Source organism: Zeugodacus cucurbitae, chromosome 2 (genome assembly GCF_028554725.1).
Source record: "Zeugodacus cucurbitae isolate PBARC_wt_2022May chromosome 2, idZeuCucr1.2, whole genome shotgun sequence".
Classification (NCBI taxonomy): domain Eukaryota; kingdom Metazoa; phylum Arthropoda; class Insecta; order Diptera; family Tephritidae; genus Zeugodacus; species Zeugodacus cucurbitae.
The window spans coordinates 4,724,842-4,749,576 of NC_071667.1; the positions used below are offsets into that span (position 1 = coordinate 4,724,842).

At 35.3% G+C, this 24,735-nt stretch overlaps 1 protein-coding gene across 5 annotated transcripts; it reads left to right on the forward strand.

Annotated features, from left to right (window-relative positions):
- Positions 1–947: 947 nt before the first annotated feature.
- LOC105218388 (box A-binding factor) lies at positions 948–24,519 on the forward strand. 5 transcript variants are annotated; one of them, XM_011193947.3, is made up of 7 exons: positions 948–1,088; positions 8,904–9,505; positions 21,565–22,010; positions 22,129–22,879; positions 23,042–23,522; positions 23,587–24,013; positions 24,085–24,519. In XM_011193947.3, exons 3-7 carry the CDS (start codon positions 21,565–21,567, stop codon positions 24,179–24,181), a joined length of 2,202 nt encoding a protein of 733 aa, XP_011192249.2. In that variant the 5' UTR covers positions 948–1,088; positions 8,904–9,505; the 3' UTR covers positions 24,182–24,519. The 5 variants fall into 5 exon arrangements, with proteins under 5 accessions (XP_011192249.2, XP_054087816.1, XP_011192248.2 ...); XM_054231841.1 differs by lacking the exon at positions 8,904–9,505 and having other exon boundaries at positions 964–1,088; XM_011193946.3 differs by lacking the exons at positions 948–1,088; positions 8,904–9,505 and adding an exon at positions 9,627–10,026 and having other exon boundaries at positions 24,085–24,517.
- Positions 24,520–24,735: the final 216 nt, after the last annotated feature.

The following is a 24,735-nucleotide window of genomic DNA, read 5'->3' on the forward strand; positions in this document are numbered from 1 at the left end:
GTAAAGTAAAAACTTTGCTGAGAAAACTATTGAACTAATAATTCTCCTTGTTTCTCCCTTAAAAATACATATATGCGCTGACTTAATATGTTAGAGTACACTATAGCCCGCTTATAGCCTAATTGCTTGCTCAGCTGATTGTTAGCGGAATTTCATAGGAGTGCTGACGGGTTTTGCTTGGAGTCAAAATCTCTAAAATGATACGTTAACTTATCTAATGCCACTATCTATTTTGAGATATTCTGAAAATACGATAGGAAAAAATCATTTGTTGATAGGAAATATATCAGCTTGAAATGTGATATAAAGCTTAGTACAATTTCTACTCGACTGTTCATAGTACTCGTTTCAAAATGTTGCATTTGAAAATGTGGAAAATTTCATTTAAACATTATTTGATACGCGGTAGCCCGAAATTTAATGTAAACCATATATCTGGCATATAATTACCAAAAGTAATTGAGAAATATATAACAAGGAAGTGGTGATTCTTAAGAAAGTTCGAAATTTTAACGAATGGAAGTGAAGCTCAGCAGTGATTCGTAGTTTCAGTGTTTTTAATATTCATTGCTTAAGGTATATAAATATGTACGAGTATGCTCTCAGCTCAATATCGATCGTGCTATGCGATCGTAATCACATGATATTCCATACTGAAGTGTTTAGTGTCAAATTGTATTGAAATGGCTGCCTCTGCTTGGCGTAAATAAAAATAAATATACATGTATGTGAAACAATTGATCTTTTTAATTTACTTTACACTGAATGACGTTGGCTCTAATCATAATTCCGTAAATTTTTTTTGTGAAGATCGAATATTTGAAGTAAAGTGTTAAATTAATGACAACATTGAAATATCTAATCATTGTGCTTTCAATCACCGTTGATCACATGTCGAGTGCTGTATATATTATATATTATTTATTTAATTATTTCACATTCACTTTGTTATCAGTTGGTTAAAGAGAAAAAAAAATACAATAAATATATTAACATTAAATATGTGACATATATATTATATCAGATGAGCTTCATTCTGATAGTTGTGCTCTCAAAAATTAATAATGCTGTGGGAGGCAGCTTAAAATGTAAGTTCTAATTTTTTTCTTAGAAAATATTTTTTGAAAATCGGTTACATAAAAATATTTACTAAACTACTTATTAATTTAAAAAATGCCTCTTAAATGCATTAATTATTTAGTTTAATAAACATTTACGATTAACCTTATTTATCAAATTTAATAATTTAAATATACATTTTTCATTGGACTTTTTCTGCTGAGAACTTTTCTCCAAGCGTTTGATCGCTTTGACATTGATAGGCATTCGTTGCCACAGACCGATTAGTCATTTATTGGTAGCAATGATGATATGGCGCCAACAATAATGTCGGTTTCATCTATCATTTGCAATGTGAGACATAAGAAATGATTCATTACAGTAAATTCAGAGCAAAAGACCGTTGATTTGATATTTGCTATATATGATTTTTGAATACATACATATGCATATGCATATGGTGGTACCTCGGCTTTTACAGTGAGCGTATTAGGTTTAACCTGCTTTTCCTGATATTTGGATTAATAATATATAGGAATTTTCTGAAGTCAAAGATAGCTTGAAATATGTAGGTATATAATTTTAATTTTTTTCTGGTCGTCTGATAGCACTCAGTGGCCCACATCGACGACTCTACTGATTTGTTTTCTACTTAATGAAGTATAAATCATAGGATCATATTCTATCATCGCTGCTATTCGCCGAACCGACGTCAGAGCGCATATAATTGGGCATATGAATTTATATTATGTAAATATCTCCCTTCCGCTTTTTTGCTCTTTATTCAATGCTTTATCAAAAGTGTTATAGTGATCGGATTTAGTTCAAATATGCGCCATTTCGTTCGATAATATGTTTCCATCTAGACGGCAACTTCATAATATCCCTTCGTAGAAGTTCCCCTCCTTATTTGCGAAGAACTCGGACAGCCACTTTTCACAAGCCTCTTTTGAGTTCAAGTTTACACCACCAAGGGCGTTCGCCATGGACAGGAACAGGTGGTAATCACTTGGCACTATACCCGGGCTATATGGACGCTTCTAGTCGATAGCCTGCTTCAAGCGGTTCAGTTGTTCGCAGTAGATGGTAGAATTAAGCGCCTGGCCATATGGAAGCAGCTCATAGTTAATGATTCCCTTCCAGTCCCACCAAACGCATAGCAAAATCTTCCTGGCCGTCAATCCCAGCTTGGTCACTGTTTGGGACTGGCCTTCGACCACAACCGTTTACGCATGATATTGTCGTATGTGATCCATTTTTCGTCACCAGTCACCATCCGCTTCAAAAATGGGTCGAGTTCGTTCCGTTTCAGCAGCATATCGCAGGCATTGATTCGGTCCAGAAGTTTTTTGGATTTGCCTTTAACGAAGGAAAACTTGAAAATAGCGCGAATATCGGAGTTAGTGAACTCAATGTTTACACGTCTATAGCTCTTGAACGCAATGCCAAGACCTTTCAAAGATGTATAATATTGCCAGATACGAGCTCTGTGGCGCTTTATAAATAGCCGCGAAATTCAAAAGACAAAAAGGCGGAAGGCAGACATTTGCCAACCTTATATGTATACTTAAGTAAATGGAAGCCCTACTTTCATTTGCCACAACACCACTGTACATGCCTCAATTAACCTCGATCCCTGTGAATTACCAGCTTTCATGTCTCCACTCCTCTTTCTAAACAAATTATTATGAACTCCAAATCGATCGCAGAGCTTCGTGCACACTCACATATAAATGTATGCATGCTTGTATGTTCAAATCAATAAGGTTAATAATTACAGTTGAACTCCATTTGCTTGCACAAAACGTAATTGCTTTTGTATAGTTTTCTATTATATCATTTGCTTTTTAATTGTATGTAGTATCGACAGCCACAATAATGGCCGAATTTCACTGATGATGCCTGTTTTCAGGTAATGCTTTTTGCTTTTGTTAAATGTTAGAAATCACCCTTAATTCGTTTGCAAGCGAGGAACTTCATAAAAAGTATATTAATGCATACAAACAAAATAAATATATATGGAAGGGGAAGGGTGCAATATTATGGGTGTGTTCATGGTTTGGGCCATAGTTGTTTGTTTGTTTATGGCGTATTCGTGTTTGTACGTTTTATGTTTTGTTGTATTATTATGAAAGGAAAAGTAAAAAAAAAAACTAATGAAATTCACAGTTTTCAATATTGCATTGAACCATAATTAAGTTCATATGTTCATATATAACAATGTTTCTTATTTTTTACAATGCGCTTGGGCTAATGGAATTACTCTTATTTAATACATACTATATTATGTACCTTTGTATACCTTTCTATTCCGTATTTACTTTCCTTTTTCATAAAACCGAACCAAAAATATAAAAATAGGCGGCAAAAGTTAGGTTTATCAGTATGAGGCACACATCGAACAAAAAGAATCGAATTTATTTTCTAAGAGAATAACAGTAAAAAAGGTAATCACAAAATGAATCTATATGGTAAATATCTAACCAGCCACAAAATTTAATATTGATGAATTTATTACTCAACTTCAACGTAGGCACTCGATAACACGGGGCGTATGAAGTACCCGATAAGGTTTGGCCGGGGAATTTTGTTCACTTTTTGTTTTGAACGCGCTTTAATGAAAACAAAAGTTTCACAACAAAAAGGGTAAATATGTTTGTACGTAAGTATTTATATGAAGTTAATTATGTACAAAGGTACTTGTTCGTGCACTCGCTATTCAAATCAATGGTTGACAGTGGCGCTATTTGCGATCGAAAATATACGTACACATACATACATATATCCATACTATGTTTATAAAAAAAAAAAAATATGAATATATGCGAACAACATAATATGATCGATATCAGCATTTGTGCTATCAATTCTCATAAGATGTTTCTTAATAAATATATTATTTTGATTTAAAATAGGAATGAGATAATTTTTTATATTATAAATAGTAACATATTGTTTATGTGCTAAAGTCTAAATTTTTCCATCAAGTACTCTATGAAGTGTACTTAGCAATCGCTTTTTTGGGTACTAACCGATATCTATAGCATTTGATTTCTTTATATTGATGTCCTCAACAAACTAATGTAGATCCCTATCAAAATATGAATTGAAATTTTCTAAAATGTTGATTGTTGTTGTACTGCTGATTCCTTAGTACGTATGGCTGGTTAGTTTTTCTTCATCGATGACATTCACTGAACAATAAGACAGATTCTAAATGCTAAAGATTCTTTAGGGAGGACAAGAAAATTAATTTTAATAATTTTTGCATGTTTTTTCAGACGAACGATATTATAGATCCAAAGGAAGGACATAAGGCTAACAAAAAAAATAAGTTATGATATATGCGGTATATATATATGTATGCAACGCTTCTTAAAATTAAAGACTAACATTATTTTAATAGTAGTTGCCACTCTGTGAACAAATTAGAATCTCTGAGTGTGCCTCTGACATAAAACTATTTTTTTAAATTCCGTCAATGCTTCAGAGATATTCTAAACTATAATACAATTATGGAATTATGAATATATTGCATTTAAATACATATAGGGTACTCAAAAGTTGTCGTAAAGTGTCGCAGATTCATAAAGTTTTGAACTTTTACACTTGTTAAAAAAATTGTTGTGTGCTCACAACCATAGTATTTTTTTTTCATTTTCATTAGTGTATAATGACGAATCCTAAGAGTTATATCTGCCACGATTTATAAGACGACTAGCAGAACACTTCGGCTTCGCACGGGTTTAAACTAACATTTCAAAAGTTATAAGTTTTTTACACACTCTCCCATACATATTGTGGGTTCAATTAAAAAAAGTATTATAAAATTAGGAAAATTCGAACATTAAATTATATTTTATTTGCAAACTAAAACTTTATTACGACCTCTAGTCTTTTGTGTCCGTTGTCTTTCTATCTGATTATAAAGGCGTTGTGGACGCTCAGAGTTCGACTCCCTAGTGCGAGCTTGTATATTTCTAATATTTTGTTCTTCAAGCCGCTGCACACGCTCCGTACTCGATTCTCAAGCGCTTACTTGGGAAGTATTGAAATTTTCTTCAGCAAGCAGCTGCGAGCGCACGTTACTCGACTCTCTGGCACGCGATTGCGATGCGAAGAGAATTCTGATTAAGATTTTCCATCACAGAGTCTTCTTGATACCCTAACCTGGGAACTATTTCCAGAAAGTTGAGATCCTAGCAATAAATACAGCCTATGTTACTCGGGGTGAATGTAGCTTTCCAATGGTGAAAGAATTTTTGAAATCGGCACAGTACTTTTCGAGTTTATTCAATACAAATATACATACAAATCTTTCCTCTTTATAATAGTGTAAATAATGTTTTTTAGACGTAGTACATGAGTGAGAACTTGCTAAGGTCTTTCGATTGGGAGAAGTGTTAATATGATTTTGCTACCGTTTCAAGTAGTATTATCATTTCAATGAATATTCATTGCCCACGAGAAGCAAATACATACTCCTTCCCACAAATATAATACGAGCTACTGCATAAATTTATTAAAATAAACTATTCTAAAGATGAGCATATTCACGCAACCATGCCACCAACTGACTAGCTTTCGCTGAGGAAGCGTTTATTTTGCGATAATGTAAATTGCCCATTATGGCGAGCATAAATCATTGTGGCTGGATAACAATAACAATGCTTCGTCAAACGCCAGCACCACTATTAGTTACCAACACAGTTTAACTTACAACAAAAGAGACAACAATAATAGCAAAGACCGCCAAAGACAACTGCAACTGCATTACCAAATTAAATTTTATTACTGAGATTGCGGAAATGACAAAACGAATGACTCGTTGCATTTTGAATGGGTGAAGTAAAAGCACTCAGTGAAGAATAAATACTCAAGCACACATCTAAGTACAAACATGTATGTACTTACGAGAATAAACAAACGTGCGCTAGTAAATTATCGCTGTCTAAGCGCATTTATTTTGTTGGCGGCAAACATATTTGCAGCAGCGCAGCTTTTGGGCGGACTTTACTTCGGTTAGTGATTTCGCTAGAGAGCTCCATTTGGTGCGCCGTGCATCAAAGCGCAGCAATCGAAATGCGCTATTAGACAATCGCTTTGTTATATCCATGCCGTGAGCCGCTTATAGTCATGGTGGTGGCAACCAATCTATCTAAGCACATTTGTGGCATTTGAGATATTTACCGGAGGAACGTGGTTGGTGCGCCTTACTTGCTCATCGATTAAATAAACAAAAGGAATATTAAGTAAAAAATAATTTTAACATAAATAGGAATTCATTGCTCGCTCCACCAGCAATACATACAGATGTATGTCTGTTCGTCCATCCTTTGCCACCTGTATGTTCGTAGGTTGTTGCATGTTTGCAAGTCCAGGCATTTGGCGCGACCCATCATCAGTCATATGTGTCTCTTGCAATGGCTGCGCTCATCAATTATCGCAAAACGTCATGGCCTTGTTGACTTTGCCTTCTTAAAATAACCGGTAAATATGTATAAAGCATGCCATCCCTTCGCTTTGTTCTTCATGCTACGTGCTTTGCGTGCGTCAGATTGCGATTTTGACATTTTACAAATGGCGTAACATGACTTCAACATTACTACTTTGAATTCTGTCAGAGATTTAAAACGCTTACAACATGGTAGAATATATAGTTTGGCTTATGCCAAATATATGTGGATAAACCCATCAACTAAACGGTATTACAAATACACTATTTTAAAATTAAGTGAATTGAATTTTGAGATCATTTTTGATTTGTATCATGTATGAAATATTCCGAAATGTCCACCGGAAGTTTTGAAGTTTGGAAGCAGATGGAAGCTTTGACTCGATTGTACTTATTGGCACAGAGACACAAAAGAAAAATATTCCCTCTGAATTTCTATAAAATAACGGTAAAAAAAACTATTCATTGGCACTGGGGCCTTGAAAAGTTATAGTCCGATTTCGATAATTATTGTATGAGCGATGACACACCGCTAATGCAGTATTTGAGCAAAGTTTTATTCCGATCTCGTCATTGGTTCTTGAATTATATATATATTTTTTTATACTCTCGCAACAAAGTTGCTACGAGAGTATAATAGTTTTGTTCGCATAACGGTTGTTTGTAACACCTAAAACTAGACGAGTTAGATATAGAGTCATATATACCAAAGTGATCAGGTTACTAAAAGTGGGTTAACTCACTAACGAAAAACGATAGAAACACTAAATTTCACAGAAATAATTGTAGAAGGAAGCTGCATTCAGATTTTTTCACAAAATAAAAAATGAGCGTGGCATCGCCCACTTATGGGTCAAAAACCATAACTCAGGAACTACTCGACAGATTTCAATGAAATTTGGTATATAATATTTTCTTTACACCTTGATAACACGGATAAAAAATGGGCGAAATCGGTTCACAACCACGACTACTTTCCTTATAACTCAAATTTGAATTCCATCTGATTCCTTCACTTTATCATGTATACATAAGGAACCAATGAAGATAGTGGTATAAAACTTTACACAAATAGTACATATCATCTCTGACTTCACTTGCGAAAAAATTGTCGAAAACGAACTATAAATTTTCAAGGCCCCAGATATCGAAAATGTTGAACTCAGCGCCTAGGGGTAAATTTTAACCGAAAATTTGGGTAAATCTCTCAGATAATTTAATGTAATTCAGAGGAAATTGTTTTCTTCTAATAGTGTTCTGTTAAAAAAATTATTAAAATTGGGTCATAACATCTCCTAGCTCCCATATACCTAATTATAGGTTTTTCAAAAATACGGTGGGCTTTATTCCGCATATATGTATTGGTTAATATGTGAGATATCTTAGCAAAATTAAGTGAGCGTATAGTCTTGGATATAGTGTACCCTGCTTGTGAAAATGAAAGAATTATCTCAGCCCTCATATAGTATATATTAAGATTTTCGTTATTCTATTAAACTTTATGCCGAATTTATGGGTAAATTTTGTATGTTTGTAAGTTTCTTCAATAAATTGCGAGAGTATAAAATGTTCGGTTGTCCTGAACTTGGCATTTCTTCACTTTTTATATTTGTATTTATTAATTGTAAAGTGAACCAATAAGAAGATATTTAAAATTGTGTTATATGGGAAGTAGACGTGGTTGTTAACCGATTACACCCATTTTCCAACCGTAACATCAGGGTATCAAAAAAGGGTATCTACCAAATTTGAAATTGATCGAGTAGTTCTTCAGATATAGTTTTTGAACCAAAAATGGGGGACGCCAAGCCCATTTTAATTTTATATACCAGTCTGAGTATCTTCTTTTCTAAATAATTCAATGTTTAGATGTTTTTCCTTAGTGGGTTAATGCAATTTTAGCGGGTTTCAACATAACCCATCCCCTAGAGCATGGTTATCATCAAATATCACCCATTTTGATTGTTCGTGATGGGGTTCTGAAGGAAAATGCATCTAATAATTCTAGTTTGTATAGCTTTAGTAGTTCGCAACAAAACCCTATTATACTCTGTGCAACATTTTACAAGTGATCAGTAGTACATTCTGTTGATCGATCGGTATATATGTAAGCGCTTAAAAAGTAACAATTTTATTTTACAAAACTGTTTGAGGACCAGCTTACGAGTTAATTCGCGCTTTTACACACACATATTTAGTATATTTTATGAAGTGTTATAAAATCGTGCAAGCTTTTGTATGATAGGAAATAAATTAAATAAACTACAATTATTTCAATATTAGAAACTAATTTTTCTAAGTTGCATACATATGTATGTACATACATGTATATCTATAAGTTGAATAAAAAACATTGCTTGTCATTGTGGCATTTCTTTTCTGCTTTCAGCTCCACATTTCTGTAGTTATGAAGCATTTAGACTTGAACAGGTCGAACAGTTTCTTCTTGTGCAGAAGGAATAATGAGGTTCACAAAAACAATGTATGCGCTTGTGAAAAAAATATATACCAGTACATACGTGTAAATAAACAAAAACAATTGACGTATGAGTAAAAACCAACAAACTGAACGCGCATGCGCAATGCATACATCTACATATGCACCGACACTTGTACACCCGCGCACACACACGCACGCGCAAACATGTGTAGACGCGTTACACCAACGCTTATCGCACCGATGCGACAACAAAGTTTACCAACAACCAACTGCGATATCAGCGACGGTGGCGGCGACGACGTCTATCAAGCGATAAGATAAGGAGAACTCACACATACACGCCAGCTCACCTGGAGTTGAGTGGAGTGCTCGCAAATAAATCATAATTCACACATGCACAGCGTACATTCACCAACACACTGGCAGCGTACACACATACATACGTGAATAAATATGTGGTTTAACAGAGAAACACAGAAATATGCGGCTTCCCGCTACTCGACCGCAATATGGCACCAGCGCCTTTGCAACGTGTCCGGAGGTTCTAAGAGGTAAATATTCAGGCAAATATCAAAATTGCACTAGTATTTGTGTGAACATGCGACTATATACAAATATATATATGTGTGTGTATGTATTTGTAAGCTGTGTCATAGAGGAGGTTTTGTAGGTTTGGGTACCGCTCGACGAAATTAATTGGAACGAAAAGGTGTTAAACGCGCACTGCGTCGGGTTGTCATTAACATAGATGTGTCCGCCCGAGGAAGTGTGTTCCATCAACCAAACTTCACATTACCGTTATTAAAGCGAAGAAGAAAGTTGGCGGGTTGTCTATAGCTCCTCTAATGAAAAATCAATAAGTGACAGAAAAATAAGTGATTATCAGAGAAGGTGACAGTGCAAATTTGTGCTAAATACTACCATAACTCATTTTGCAATTGATTTAGTGCCGGTGGAAATCAAAAATTGCATTACGAATTTTCATTTGTGAAGATATTTTTCTTGTATCTTCTTAGTGTTTAGTGTGTTATGAAAACAGGTGAAAACCGTAGCAACCAAAATGCAACTCAAGGTATGTATGAGCATGGAGTCATATCAGCACAAAGTTTTTTTTACACTTATTTATATACTTACACCTTTATCGCCACTATCTTTGGTGAAACGCCACTTTTTTATCTGGCCAAAATGTGAATTAGGCGGGAAAAGTTATCTAATTGTGGACCTGATAGCAGTGCATGAACATCAAATCAAAAGAGTTTTCAAACAAAAATAATCTGTGCTTTTGTTTATTAGAAATTTTGAAATGAACTATTTTACTCTGTGAATATAGTATAAAAAGTGAGTAAGTTTTGAAAAATTAATTAACTGTTTCTTATACTGATTTGAATGAAACATAAAAAATAAATTCACGGATAATATTTGAACTCATTGTAAGTGCAGCATAGCACGGGAAAGATTGTTTTGAATAACGTGATGAACTATTATTCGTATTTCTCTAAAATACCGACGGGTTATGCCTACTGATATTAAATAATTTAGGAAATTTACTAATTTTATTTAAAAGTAAATTCTGCAGCCTCATCAACTGCTATATAGTTATAGAGGACTTTAGCGGCACTTAGGGTCCTAACTATTACTAGTTTATTTTAGTTTTATTTCGGCGAATAATCCATTCGCAACTTCTATATAAAATGCACTGATTTTGAATAAAGTAGAGAATTCCCGTTTATAGTCAATATTGCCATAACTTACATTAAAATTATATTATTAGGTTTTAGTGAATTTCAAATAATTTCAGGTTAGGTATTGAATTGAGGGAGATGTGAACTCTTAAATTTAAGATTTTTAATTAGTTCGATGAGAATTAATTTATATAAACACTAGCAGGCTGCTCCGGCTTCGCACGGGTTTAAACAAACATTTTAAAAGTTATAAGTTTTTACACAATGATACACTCTCCCATACATATGTATGTACTTTCCCGTTTCTTGCGTGGGTTCATATAAAAAAAGTAAAATGAGGAAAATTCGAACATGAAATACCTCTAGTCTTTGATGTTCGTTGTCTTTCTCTATGATTATGAAAACGTTGGGAACGTTCAGAGTTCGATTCCCAAGAGCGAGCTTGTATATTTCAAGTATTATGTTCTTCAAGCCGCTGCACACGCCCCAAACTCGACCCTCAAGCGCATACTTGGGAGGTTTTGAAATTTTGTTCAGCAAGCAGCTGCGAGCGCTTGTTACTCGACTCTCTGGCACGCGATTGCGATGTGAAAAGCTTGATTTAGCGATTTTCAGTTTCAGATTAAGATTCTCCATCACGGAATCTTTTTGATATCCTCACCTGGGAACTATTTCCAGAAAGTTGAGATGCTAGCAATAAATATAGCCTATGTTACTCGGGGTAATGTAGCTTTCCAATGGTGAAAGTGTTTTTGAAATCGGCACAGTAGTTTTCGAGTTTATTCAATACAAACATACATACAAATCTTATCTCTTTATAATAGTAGTATAGATAAAAATCCTGTTAGTGAAATTTTAAATAGATAATAAAAATAATTATTTTTTCGTTTGTCGACATTTTCGGTGGCCATTTTGGCTATCAGTAATCCCCAACATAGAATAATAAAGATTTGAAAGGTGGTGAAATTAATTAATTATAATTAATTTTTTTGTCGTATTTTTTACACATTCTGCTATTTTCGAACCGAAACGTTTGGAAGAAAAATACACACTGAAATCTAACCATACAACTTTATGAATATTTCAATTTCATAGATATTTTACCAATCACAATATCTGAATATCCTCGAAACGATTAAGTAACTGCAGCTGAGATCACAGGAAGCTTGTTACATCGCTTATGTACTTTCGAAGAGTACGTTTACTGTAACCTCTTTACGGCACAAATGTCAAATGTTCTTTACGTCTTATCATCAGCCTCGTTTTTAAAAATAACAGAGACATTTAATTTCAAACTAATCAAGTGACTCAGTAATTAAAAGTAATTTTATTATAGAAAATTCTCATGTTATAAGGCCATAAATAACCAGTTAAATAGTAGGTAATACTCATTTGTGCTGTCAGTTGTAATAAATGCAACAGCATTTATATGTGTTTAAAACATACTGTACTCACAGTAATTGAATGCAATTTTTATGACTCGAAACAGCTTTAACTTCTGGCTATAGTCCAAATTTCACTATAAGCACCCATCTACAGTCTGTACTTAAGTGTGGCCAGTATATATGTATATGTACATAATATAACTGAGCTAAGTGCCTACTTAAAGCATTACAGCCGCGCTAATGTCGCGGGCGCCACTGTCATTGGCTTATCAAAATTATATCCTTAATAACTTCATAGCAGATGGATATGGATATACACAAAACACACTTACATACATACTCGCATATCCTTTGGCAGCAGTGCGTATCGTAGTCAAATTGCGTCGCGCGTGTCTAATGTATTTATCTATAAAGAATATCAGTAGATGGGAAACCAAGTCCTCTGGCCAACTGTTAAATTGCTCGATTGCGATTGGCCAAGTGTGCGGCTGATGCACTTCCTGCCAACAAATGTCACACACGACACTAGCCGAGAGCATCAGTTCATTCATTAAATAACTCAATCAAACGCACACATTTGTACATGTACACTTTTTGTATCCTTAATGCACACATCTCGTTTACGTGTTAGATTCGCCTATCAACCTTTGATACGTTCGATTGCTATCCTTTTCCCCTTTTAACCGCTTTGAGGTGATAGCGTTGACATAATATTCCCATTACACAATTTCTATTGCCGTGTATCCTTATTCAATGTGTCTTTGCTCTTCGGCAATATGTGTTTTGCTTGACCGCTTTGCGCCGTTCAATTTATGAATGAATTGCGTCGGCGCACAGTGAAATCAAATGTTTACCTGCAATTGAGTCGGTACAATAATGAAATAAAATTTGTTGCGACAATATATTGAATTGTTTTTATTGGAAGTTTTATTAGTTTGAGTTTTCGTACATTCTTGGTGTGTCTTTTCAGCACTCAGTGCGACTGTTTTTTCTAGCAGGCACGTATTTTTTTGGTTGCTGCATTTTTGGAGCACATGAAGAAAAGGGAATTTTGACGCCAGCGGCACAAATTTAATTGCTCATAAAGATAATGGATCTTTCCAGTTTTAATGGGCAGCGGATATAATGCTGTGAAACTGAGCAACCGAAGGGAAAAGTGTCACACGAAGTAAATTTTTTCTGAGTTTTTTTTTTGTGTTTCATTTATTAGCCGCTTCAGTGAGTCTCATTGTAGTTGCTTAAATGTTTGGCGCCTGCCCATTGATGACTAATATAGAGCATTACAGGAAATTACTCTTTTTTTGTCGGTTAACAGACGCCAAATGTTTCGTACCACAAATATATACATTAAATACTTTTAATGTAAAATTGGAGAAGAAAGTTAATTATCTTAATAATGTCATTAATAGTATTAATAAATATTAAATTGCATCTTTACTTACAAAATTTATTTTTCATTTGAAAGCTTCTTAATTGCTACTACAACATTATTATTGCTATAAATATTATATTAACTATCTTCGTTTCGCCAAGCTCTGGAGAGAAGCCAATCGAAGAATTTCCAGAACCAGATATTGAAAAAAATTTAGAAATAAATGGGCAGCACTTGTGGTGCTCTATTTTCTTTGTAGGAGGAATACTTTAAGAGGCTATACCAGTGTGACATTTTCAAAAAATCGATTTTTTTTATTTATTCGATAGTCAATACTTTCAAAAATATCCTGTGAAAGGTCATATCTTGAATAGCTTTTGAATGGCAGCGACCCATCGCAGGTATAAGCCGATATAGTCTAAACTTTAAACAAGTTCCAGTGAGCGGAAATCACATGCGCCACTGAAAAGAAGGGCTTTTGTGTGATCACAAAACACAACAACAATAAAAAATTATGTTTCTTTTTTTCTTCGTTTCTTCAAATAAATGTAAGCAAAGTTACAACCCTAAAAAATATTTTATGTTCATTTACCAGCCGATTGAAAATCGTCAAAATTTTAAATCGAGAATGGGGGGTCCCCTTAAGCTCTGCAATGAAACATTTTTATCCTCAAAGTTTTGAGCTGCGGCTGTGCCTTACAAACCAAAACCTATTGGTATTGTTCTTTTTATAATAATTTGTTTTTATACTCTCGCAACAAATGTTGCTAAAGAGAGTATTATAGTTTTGTTCACATAACGGTTGTTTGTAACACCCAAAACTAAACGAGTTAGATATAGGGTTATATATACCAAAGTGATCAGGGTGAAGAGTGGAGTTCAAATCCGAATGTCTGTCTGTCCGTCCGTCCGTCCGTCCGTCTGTGCAAGCTGTAACTTGAGTAAAAATTAAGATATCTTGATGAAACTTGGCACACTTATTTCTTGGCACCATAGGAAGGTTGCTTTCGAAAATGAGCAAAATCGGACTACCGCCACGCCCACAAAATGGCGAAAACCGAAAACACATAAAGTGCCATAACTAAGCCTTAAATAAAGCTATGGAAATAAAATTTGGTATGAAGGATCGTACTATGAAGGGGCATATTTGGATGGAATTTTTTTGGGGAAGTGGGCGTGGTCCCGCCCCCTACTAAGTTTTTTGTACATATCTCGCAAACCAATAGAGCTATATAAACCAAACTTTCTGCAGTCGTTTTTTTAGCCACTTCCTAATACAGTCCACAAATGAAAGAAATCGGATCATAACCACGCCCACCTCCCATACAAAAGTTAGGTTGAAAATTACTAAAAGTGGGTTAACTCATTAACGGAAAACGTCAGAAACACTAAATTTCACATAAGAAATGTCAGATGAAAGCTGCACTCAGATTTTTTTACAAAATAGAAAATGGGCGTGGCGTCGCCCACTTATGGGTCAAAAACCATATCTCAGGAACTACTCGACCGATTTCAATGAAACTTGGTTTGTAATAGTTTCCTTACATCCAAATGATATGTTGTGAAAATAGGCCAAATCGCTTCACAACCACGCCTACTTCCTATATACCAGAACTTTGAAGACAATCTGAATCGTTTACTTTACAATATATAAAGTTAGTACTAGTGAAGATATCGGTGCAGAACTTTGCACAAATTCTATGTTAATAGTGTGGCAGCCCCATTCTAAAAATCGCCGAAATCGGACCATAGGTTTTTAATGCCCCTTATATCGAACATGAGGACTTCGGTGCTTCTAACCTAATATTATGGTTTCCAACTTTCAATGGACTTTATACAATATATATAACGAATATGTGGGTCAAATTGTGTATTATATAACATAAATAAAGTTAAATAAATAAATTGCGAGAGTATAAAATGTTCGATTACACCCGAACTTAGCCCTTCCTTACTTGTTTTTTAGTAAGTTTTACTTTTCTTAAAGGTCTAAATGTGTAAAACAAAACTTGGCACCACTGACACAAGCGGCGATAGAATGTTTCATGAGGTATTCTCATACTCTTTTGTACGAATTCTGGATAAATTATCATTAAATCTGGATTTATATGTATAATTTTTGACAAGCAAGCGCGCCCAATGATAATGAGCAGAGAAATGGCCAAACGCAAACAACTCTTATAATATTTAATACTGTGAAATATGAAGTTGAAAGATTCATTCTTTGAGGTAGAAAGTAATACAGCTTATTATCCGAGTACAATAAGTTAAGAAATGCCAAAAATTATTTAGAAATTTTAGAGAAAATGAGCTGAGTAAATATACATTCACAGATCTCATAGATCTCCTAGCTCTCTGTTATTTGGCTACTAAGGGGATTTGTCAGCGCGATTCTTAAATACAAATAATATTATCTTAAATACTAATACTTAAACACGTTTTTTAAGTCCTAAGCCATATCTTGGCTTTAGTCTGCACCATATTTATGCAATAGAGGTTTTCAATAAAACTCGTTAGTCCGCACAATTTATTGTTGAATATAAAATAGTTTTGCCAGCCCGCATTTAGATGAAGCGCTCAATGTTTTATGGCTTCCTAAATACTTTGAGCAACTTTTATGAAGCCATAATTCAAGCGAGTAATGCTCGTAAAACAGTTTCAACATACATATTTACATATATACATATGTCTGTATGTGTCAACGTATCTACATATGTATGTATTATTAAGTATATTTGTATGTATGTATGTATGTATGTATGTGTATAAAATTAAAAGTTTATTTCACACGTTCAAATGTCTAACCACCAACCACTATCAGCGTCCAATCAAAATTGTTAACAACAACGGTTACTGTTGTTATTATGCAGATAAGTTTTAGCGTTCACGTTGGTGCGTGGTGTAGCAAACGGTATGTCAGGTTGAGGTTGTTGTGTTGTTGTTGCTAATGTTTGTTGATGTGCTAGAAACAACGATGGCATTACTGCTGCTGCTGCTGCTGCTGCTGATGATGATGTTAATCATTAAACTGCTGTGTGAGGAGTGAAGTGTCGTTTCTGACTGAATGATAAGCATTTGACCAACTTGAGTGCGCACACACGCGTATTTGTACAACACTCAATATATTTGAATGATTTACTAATACATACATAGATATTTATATTCATACTAACGCATATCTTGCGATAATTTGATTTGATAAAGAAGTTAACTTATAAATAAGTATTTATATGTACATGGATGTATTTGTAGATACGCATTTTGTGGGTAGCTGATTAGTACGTTTCGTTGCTTTTTTGATATCTTATCAGTATTTAAATAATGAAATCGATATATGCCAAAGCTACAAAATTAACGTATGCCACTTAAGTTTATTTCCAGCCATATCTATGCAAGCATGTAAATATAAATATAAACATATACATATTTGAGTAACTGTTTTCTAACAACAGGTGTAAACGTTATTACAGCACGCGACTAAAATGTAAAAAAAAATTAAAAATTGTAAAAAATGTGTAATCTTTGCGATAAAATGGATTTATGCATAAAATAATTGTTCTCGAATTTTTGGCTTATAACTCTCTAAACTCGTTCGCTCTCTTTATTTAAATTAAAAAATCATATTCAATTTTCAGTTATATTTGAGTTTTTCAGTTAAATAACAAATAGTTAACGATTTTTACAATTTTTAAATCAATATAATTTGCTTCTTCATCGGAACATAGTAGATAGTACAGCCGCTTTTCACATTCGTGTGAAAGTATCAGAGAGGAATGGCAAAAAGTGTGTAATTAAAAGCCATTTGCTTCCAACTAAACAAGTTGGCCTTGTCTTGATATTGACTAACTGATGAAAGTAATCGAATTAGAAACGACTTGTGACAAAAGTGTTTAGGCAGTATCCTTCAACACGTACGCAATGATTTGAGTTAAATAAATTATTCCCTGAGGCTCGTGAGAACCGTGAGAGACATAGCAAAGGCTATAGGCATATCTTAATTAAGAATTTAACATATTTGAACATGTTTGAGTGTCAGATATATGGATGGAAACTGTTATTTTTTTCAATTCCGAACACCGAATGCTTTAATAATTCTATAAAAATTATATTGCACGCATGCTGATCTTAATTCAGAAGCAGACTTTACAGATTACTAGCTGACTCCGCAGTCGTTGCACTGCGTGAAATTATTTGTTTTGAAAACAAAGTTGAATTTGTATAGTTTTGGAAAACATTTATTTGCGATTTTTCTAAATTTTTTTTCAATGTAACTCAGCTTAATAAACAATATTTTTTGTTTTCTGTTCCGGTGCGTAAATGTAGAGAGAAGATGGTTTTTCAACTCGTAAATAAAATTTATGCCACACACCTCCAGCGACTGTCTTTGAGACCTGTTGATTGTCATCCCAAATGCAAGTTTCATTGGAAACTGAATACGTTTGAACTGAAATGGCAAATCGTTGGAACTCAAAGAAATTCGCGGAATCAAGCATTCTGCCCCTTTGTAAGTCCCTTTAAAAAAATCTTGCAACTATTACATTATTCGATAGCTGCTTGAAGGTTGCGAAGCATAATAAATGACAAAGCATTATAATGACAAAGAATTTAGAAATTTCACTGGATAATTCACAGCTTCGTCTTCATTTTCAACATAATTTCGGTATTTCTGGCAGTTAAAAATCTGCGTGCACTCAAACAATCGTAGTTACGATAAATTTGGCTACTGTTCGGATTGATATCAAACCATTAGAAGTATTAACCAGAATTTGCCCAGTTCTTTGCAAATTTTCTGCGGTGCTTTCCTGTTGCAGGAACACCCGCATATTCATGGTCAATCATATGGTTTTCGCGTGCCGCCACAAGTACGATGACTTGAGACATGTGTTCAATTCCTCCGCCGCTGTTGATTTCGAAATAACAGAATGTGTTTGTCAATAACAGTATCATTACGCCACCAAAGCGACGATTATTATTCCACAGATCTTTCATTGTTCTGTCAAGTGCTTCTCGAAAATTGCGCTCTTCTCATAGATGTTTCATAGATTTGCATGTTTAACTGAAGCTACAATGTCGAATGTGCCGTTCTTCCAACTTCAAGTAGCGTTGCTGCAATTCCAGTAGATGCGAGAGCCAACGTAATGCCATTTTGAGAACGTATTATTGCCAAAATCAATGATATCAGAATCAATCAGGATTCCCAGTTCCACCGTGCGTATCAAGAAATAAAAGTCCACCATTTCCATCATGGACAGCCTTAATCAATTCATCATAGGTTATCTTTTGCTGCTAATTAAATAATGGAACATTTCTTTATACTTGTTGTTAAAGGTTATTCTGTCGTATGTACGATTCAGAACATCTCTAATTTGACGTTTTGGTGATGGCATATGAATTCCAATGCTTCATTGTAGATGTCACCGTTCATTTGCAATTCTGAATTCTCTGTTGCCACTTGCCAATTTCCGACTTTTCCGAAATGTATGGAAAAAAGTCACTTTTTGGAATTTTACAATTTTCCGACCAAACCTTCCAAGATCCACAACGAACAACCTCTGAACATTTCATCAAGAATGGTCCAACCGTTCTCGATTCTTAGCGTATCTAATCTTGAACCGCTTTCGCAGCGCAAGGAACGGAAGCCCTCAAAGATAAATAATTTCCCCCGTTTTTTATACATTTACCACTGTTTCTTCGCTCATGACGCTATATAGCCTATAGCCTTCCTCGATAAATGAACTATTCAACACAAAAAGAATTATTCGATTCGAACCATTAGTTTCGGAGATTAGCGCGTTCAAACAAACAAACAAACTCTTCAGCTTTATAATATTAGTATAGATTAACATCATAGATATGTAAGAAGTAGAATTTAATTTTCTTGTTTGAAAGAATTGAAAATTTGGCATACGCTTATGACTAATGACTTAGTATTTTTTACTTACAAAGTGTTTATGGCGTCTTCAGCAACACGGCGCATCTTTGGATGAATTAATTAATATCAGTTAATATCGCTCATTCAGATGATAAAGTAAGTTATTAAATAACTTCTTGTCTACAAACATTAAAGATATCAGTAGCATATCTGTTATTTAAATCAGCAGCTGATAGCAACGACCTTGACTTGGCTGTGATAAACGCCGGAATGGGTTGTGAGCGCTAAATGTAAAAGATATACATACATACATATAAAGTAGATGTAATATTTTAAAACAAACACAGATATGGCATATTGACATTCAAGCGCTTTGACCCCGAATATAACCCATAAGATATCTTAGTTATCCAAGTGTTAGATAAATTTACGGTAAATAGCAAAGTAAATTAAATAAAATACGTAAGTAAATTTTTGCGTGGAATCTCAAAGTATTAGGTTAATTTTAATATTTTTTGTATTTAAATTTCCATGACAAATTAGGGTGTTGTCGCTGTTTGCCAAATACTTTCAATCATTTTCGAACTTGTTGTGTACGTTCAATTACTAAATATGTATATGTACTTACTTTAATTACGTACCAAATGAAGTCATTAGTAAATAAATATTGATTTAATGAAAATATTCGATGACGGGTTGCAGTGTTTTTATGATACTTTGAGGGGAATACCATTGGTTTGGGTTAAGGTATATAGGATGTGATTCATTATAGAGTGTCAATTTATTTAATTTAAGACAGTTCAAATACTTTTAGGTTTATGCTTAAAAAGTTTATTAGATATTTATATTTAATAGTTTTGTATTTTGTTGCAACTCTCTTGAATTCTTCAGCTTTTTTCTAATAATTATAAATTTGTATTAATTTTGATACAGTTATTTCAAGTTGTAACTTTTTCGAAATATCGACGAACTTTTTGTGGCAATTTTTTCGCTTTCACTTTCTTTTGTCAATTCCAAATTTTTCTGCCTTTCCGTTCTCAATATTTCTTTTCTTTGTAGAAATTTGTTATTCTTCGTCACCTTTTGTTTCATAACGGTACATTTGTTAACTTTGATTTCCGATCGACATCCGATGACTTGAATAAACAACGCACTTACGATATAGTCAGTCTTTTGTACTTAAATGAAAATGTTCCGCATGTCGGTAGGTGCGAATGTTGTTACCAATACTCAACACAAATATTACCAATAACTCAGTCACTTTTCCGTTGTTCATGTTATATTGTTGTTGTTGGTTTTTGTTATGTCAACGACTCATCAACGCATTCAATGTCGGCATCAGTACTTGGTAAAAGCAAGAATTGAGCGCGCTTCGTACAAATTACTTCATAAGCATGCCTAGAGGTATGTAGCTTTATAGATACCTACATATGTATGGTTATGTGTGTTTGAAATTCGGGCTTGAAATTCTTAACAACGATTTCCTTTCCTTTGCTTGCTCCAGAAAATGAAAAGTGAAAAATGTTGTTGATACAAATTAATAGTAACGTATGAGCATAACCACAAAACTATGTTTCCACATACACCTATTTAGAGGAGGCCCATGCGGCAATAATGACATAAATTTTATTGCAGGTGACAAATAACATTCATTTGCCGCCAACTCATAGACATTTTTTTGTAGTTTACCGCAAGTTTTGGAGAACATACTTCATACATGTATATGTACATACGTATGTATGTATATGTATAAATATACATAAAAGTACAAACTTGAAAAACTTTGTACATTTCATTCCCGATTTATGTTTTAGTATCGTTAAAAAAAATAATACTGTTGTCGAAGGTATACAGCTGACATTGACGCACGTTTATGGGCGTTTCGTTTAACGGAAGTAAAGTGTCAATAATTGGATTCTCCGCATTTGAGTCGCTCTGAATCGGCATTCGGGATTTCAGGCAATCGTGAGGTTTAGCACTTGCCAATTTGTTTTCTTACATACTTTTGCTTACTTTCCGTTTGTTTGAGTTACAAGCTGACTGACTGCTTTATGACCGGAACTTGGGTCACGCTTTCGAATAAGCGAAAACAAACTTGGCCGACGATGACAGTAACAAAACACCAATGCTATGCAAACAATGACACTGACACAACACAGAGATGACGAATGAAAGGTAGTGACAATGACGGCAACGTTGCCTCACCCACCACTTGTTACAAGTACAATACGAAAATCGAAAATCACACTTTTGACAAAGATTGAGCATAGTTTCATTTCGATTTTGAACTTTGTTGCAGATGGAAGCACAGGCACAGCAACAATTGCAGCAACAGCAACAGGTACTTGCCAAACAGCAGCAGCAGGCGCAGCAACAGCAACATTTATTGTCGAACATCAAAACGGAAGTAAATAGTGGCGATTCTCAATTGACCGCTGGCACAACAACAACACTGCAGGCACAAAAAACCGTAAATGCTGCCGCAGAAGAACAGCAGCAAGTCGGACAGGACTTGAAACAAACACAATCCGTACAGCAACAGCAACAACAGTTATCTAGTCAATCAAAACCGCACACGCCTAATCAACCACAAGAGCAAAAACCACAGTTACAACAACCACCTACAAGCGTGGCAACATCGGTTGCTTCGATTACCGGCGCTCAACCACAATCGAATGCGGAATACAGCATTCCACTGGCACGCAACACTCAACAGCGACGAATACTGACCACCGCGGGCACCTTGTGAGTGAAACCGATTAGTTTGTGCACTTTAAATGTTAAAAAAGAATTAAAATTAATATTAATTTTCTATGTCATTATTTATAACCTCCAATTTCTTTCTATCTCAACTCGTCTGTAGTGAGGAGAACGATAATCGTGACACGGAACAGCCCGACTCACAGTCTGAGTATCATCATCATCAGTCCCCCGCCGATTATGTGGTAATGGCACCGCGCAATGATGAGCATCCACCGCCCGGCACCGCCGTCTACACGTACACAACTACGGAGAATGGTCAACAAATTATTTGCACCGAAACTGGTGCAGCCATCAAACTCGAAGATATCGAAAAGGATCAACAGGCTGGTGCGGACGCACAACAACATCATCAGCAACAGCTGCAACAACAACAGCAACAACTTTGTACACCACCGAGCAGTGGATACGGTGATACAATTGTTGTCTCCGCCTCAGCATTGCATCAACATCAAAATCCACACGGCGTCATCAACGCATCCACACATGGCGGACATCCGGGTGCACAACTACGATTCGATCCCGATGAACGTTACAGCAATGTGCTACAGGACAATGGCAATGTACAAACTATTTACTATAATCCCTCAGTGGTCGATTCAACCGCACACCCCAGTGAAGCAAAAACGTTTACAGATCTTGGTAATACAGAATACTATTCGAGCCCCCCCACATACGCACTGCCACCGCCCAATAATGGGCTCTATAGTGTTTCGGGTTCGACGCAGTTGATTTGCAAATCGGATCCGAACTTAGGTGCCATGCGACAGCCGGGACAATTTCAGTCTTTAATGGAATCCGGCGTACAAGAGCAGTCGATGTGGGCACCATCAGCAGTGGAATTCTCTGGATATGTAAGTAGTACTACTTGTATATGTATAAAAGTATCTGTGTCCTTATTTCTTTGGACAAAGGCACGCACATACAATATTGGCACGATTCATGTGGCACTGTTATTCATCTAAAACCAAAATTCTTCATCTTCTTTTGCTCCCACACATACGGAAAATTTATAGAATACATATCATCATCAGGTAGTGGATGACTACGGTTCCGGCAATATGACCACCGCGCATTGGTCAGGCGCGGGTCCAATCACTGCTTATGAGTCATCGCTCGTGCCGACTGTCTACGAGTCTCCCAAGTGTGAGAACTGTGGCGCCCTCTACATACGGAAAGGCAACGATTTCTATTGTCCCACCGGCTGTAATCAACTGCGACCGACACATGTGCGCATACCAGCTCGTCAAGCGAAACCGAAAATGCCCGCCAATGCCAACAACCGACGCACTGGCGTCACGTGCGCCAATTGCAACACCACGACGACAACGCTTTGGCGTCGCAACAACGAAGGCAATCCTGTGTGCAACGCTTGCGGTCTGTACTTCAAACTGCACAACACCAATCGGCCGCAATCCATGAAGAAGGATGGCATACAGAAACGTAAGCGTAAGCCAAAGAATAACGGTGGCATGACAACGATGAAACCTCTACCATGTAAGTAACGCTATATTTGTTGAAAATCCATCTCTGCATAACTGACTCGCTCACCCACTCAAAGTAAATGATTATTCACACACAGCGCTACCGGGAATGCCACAGAATGTGACGCTGATGACACCTAACGGTACGATATACCCTTCACAAGTATCTGCTTTAAGTTTACCAATGAATGGTGGTGGTGTTGGTCCAGGTATCATTGGTGGTGGCCCGCAATCGTTGGCGAGTGAAATACGCGATATGTCCGTAAATGGTGGCAATGGCAGCAGTGCAGGCGCTGGCTCAATGTCAGTTGGTGGTGCTGGTGCCACCGTTGTGGTGGCGAGTGGCGCGGGTAGCTCGGTAACCGGCACCGGACCACGTAACGTATCGATTGTACAACATGTAACTGGCGACAGTCACTCACCATACAGCAATCCACCATCACAAAGTCAATCGCCGCACTTATCCAATCCATCGCCGCTCAATCGACAGCCAATAGCACAAAGGTGGGTGGCAGACAAGTGACATGCTATTTTATATTTTTTTTATAAATTTTTTTTTTGCTTACTTCATTTAGTGTGCAACCTATCGAAGCTACACGTCCAACGAATGGTGAAATACCGACGGGCGTCATAACGCGCACTGGACTACCCGAACGTTCCTCGAATAATTGATCATTGCGCATTCACGCATTCGAAATTCCTGAATTTGCCAATAATAATTAGACCAAAGCTTCTATTGTACTTAAGTACGTGTGTGTATCTAACTGATGTCTGAATAGTTTGTTTTTATAAAATATGAAACATTTTAATTTTAATACTATTATTTGTGTTGCTCAAAAAAAAATATGTTCACTTTCGTGGAAATTAACCCCTTTAGTTTTTAACTACTATTAGCTCAAACATGTAAATATATTTAAGTGCCAAAAATTTCTAATTGATTACAAATAAAAGAGGATTTATATATTCCCAGTAATATAAAAAATATATATAGAATAAAAAATTAAATTCCCTTTGTGCGTAAGTACTTATGCATAATTAATTAATTAATTAAATAAATTTTGTAAATTAATTCATTTGAAAGAAGTGCATTTTTCTATTATTATTTTAGATATTTTTTTTTAATATTTTAAAAAATAATGAAGTGGAAACAAAGTAACATACAGAGCTCTAGCGAGAAAAAAGTAACAGAAACTGTAAATTTTCACAATAAATCATTAAGAACTCAA

What these genes read in the sequence shown, in the direction of transcription:
- LOC105218388 (XM_011193946.3), top strand. An exon ending in AACGATGAAACCTCTACCAT is followed by an intron (nt 23,523 to 23,586) that starts GTAAGTAACGCT and finishes ACCCACTCAAAG; the next exon opens with TAAATGATTATTCACACACA. An exon ending in CGACAGCCAATAGCACAAAG is followed by an intron (nt 24,014 to 24,084) that starts GTGGGTGGCAGA and finishes TACTTCATTTAG; the next exon opens with TGTGCAACCTATCGAAGCTA.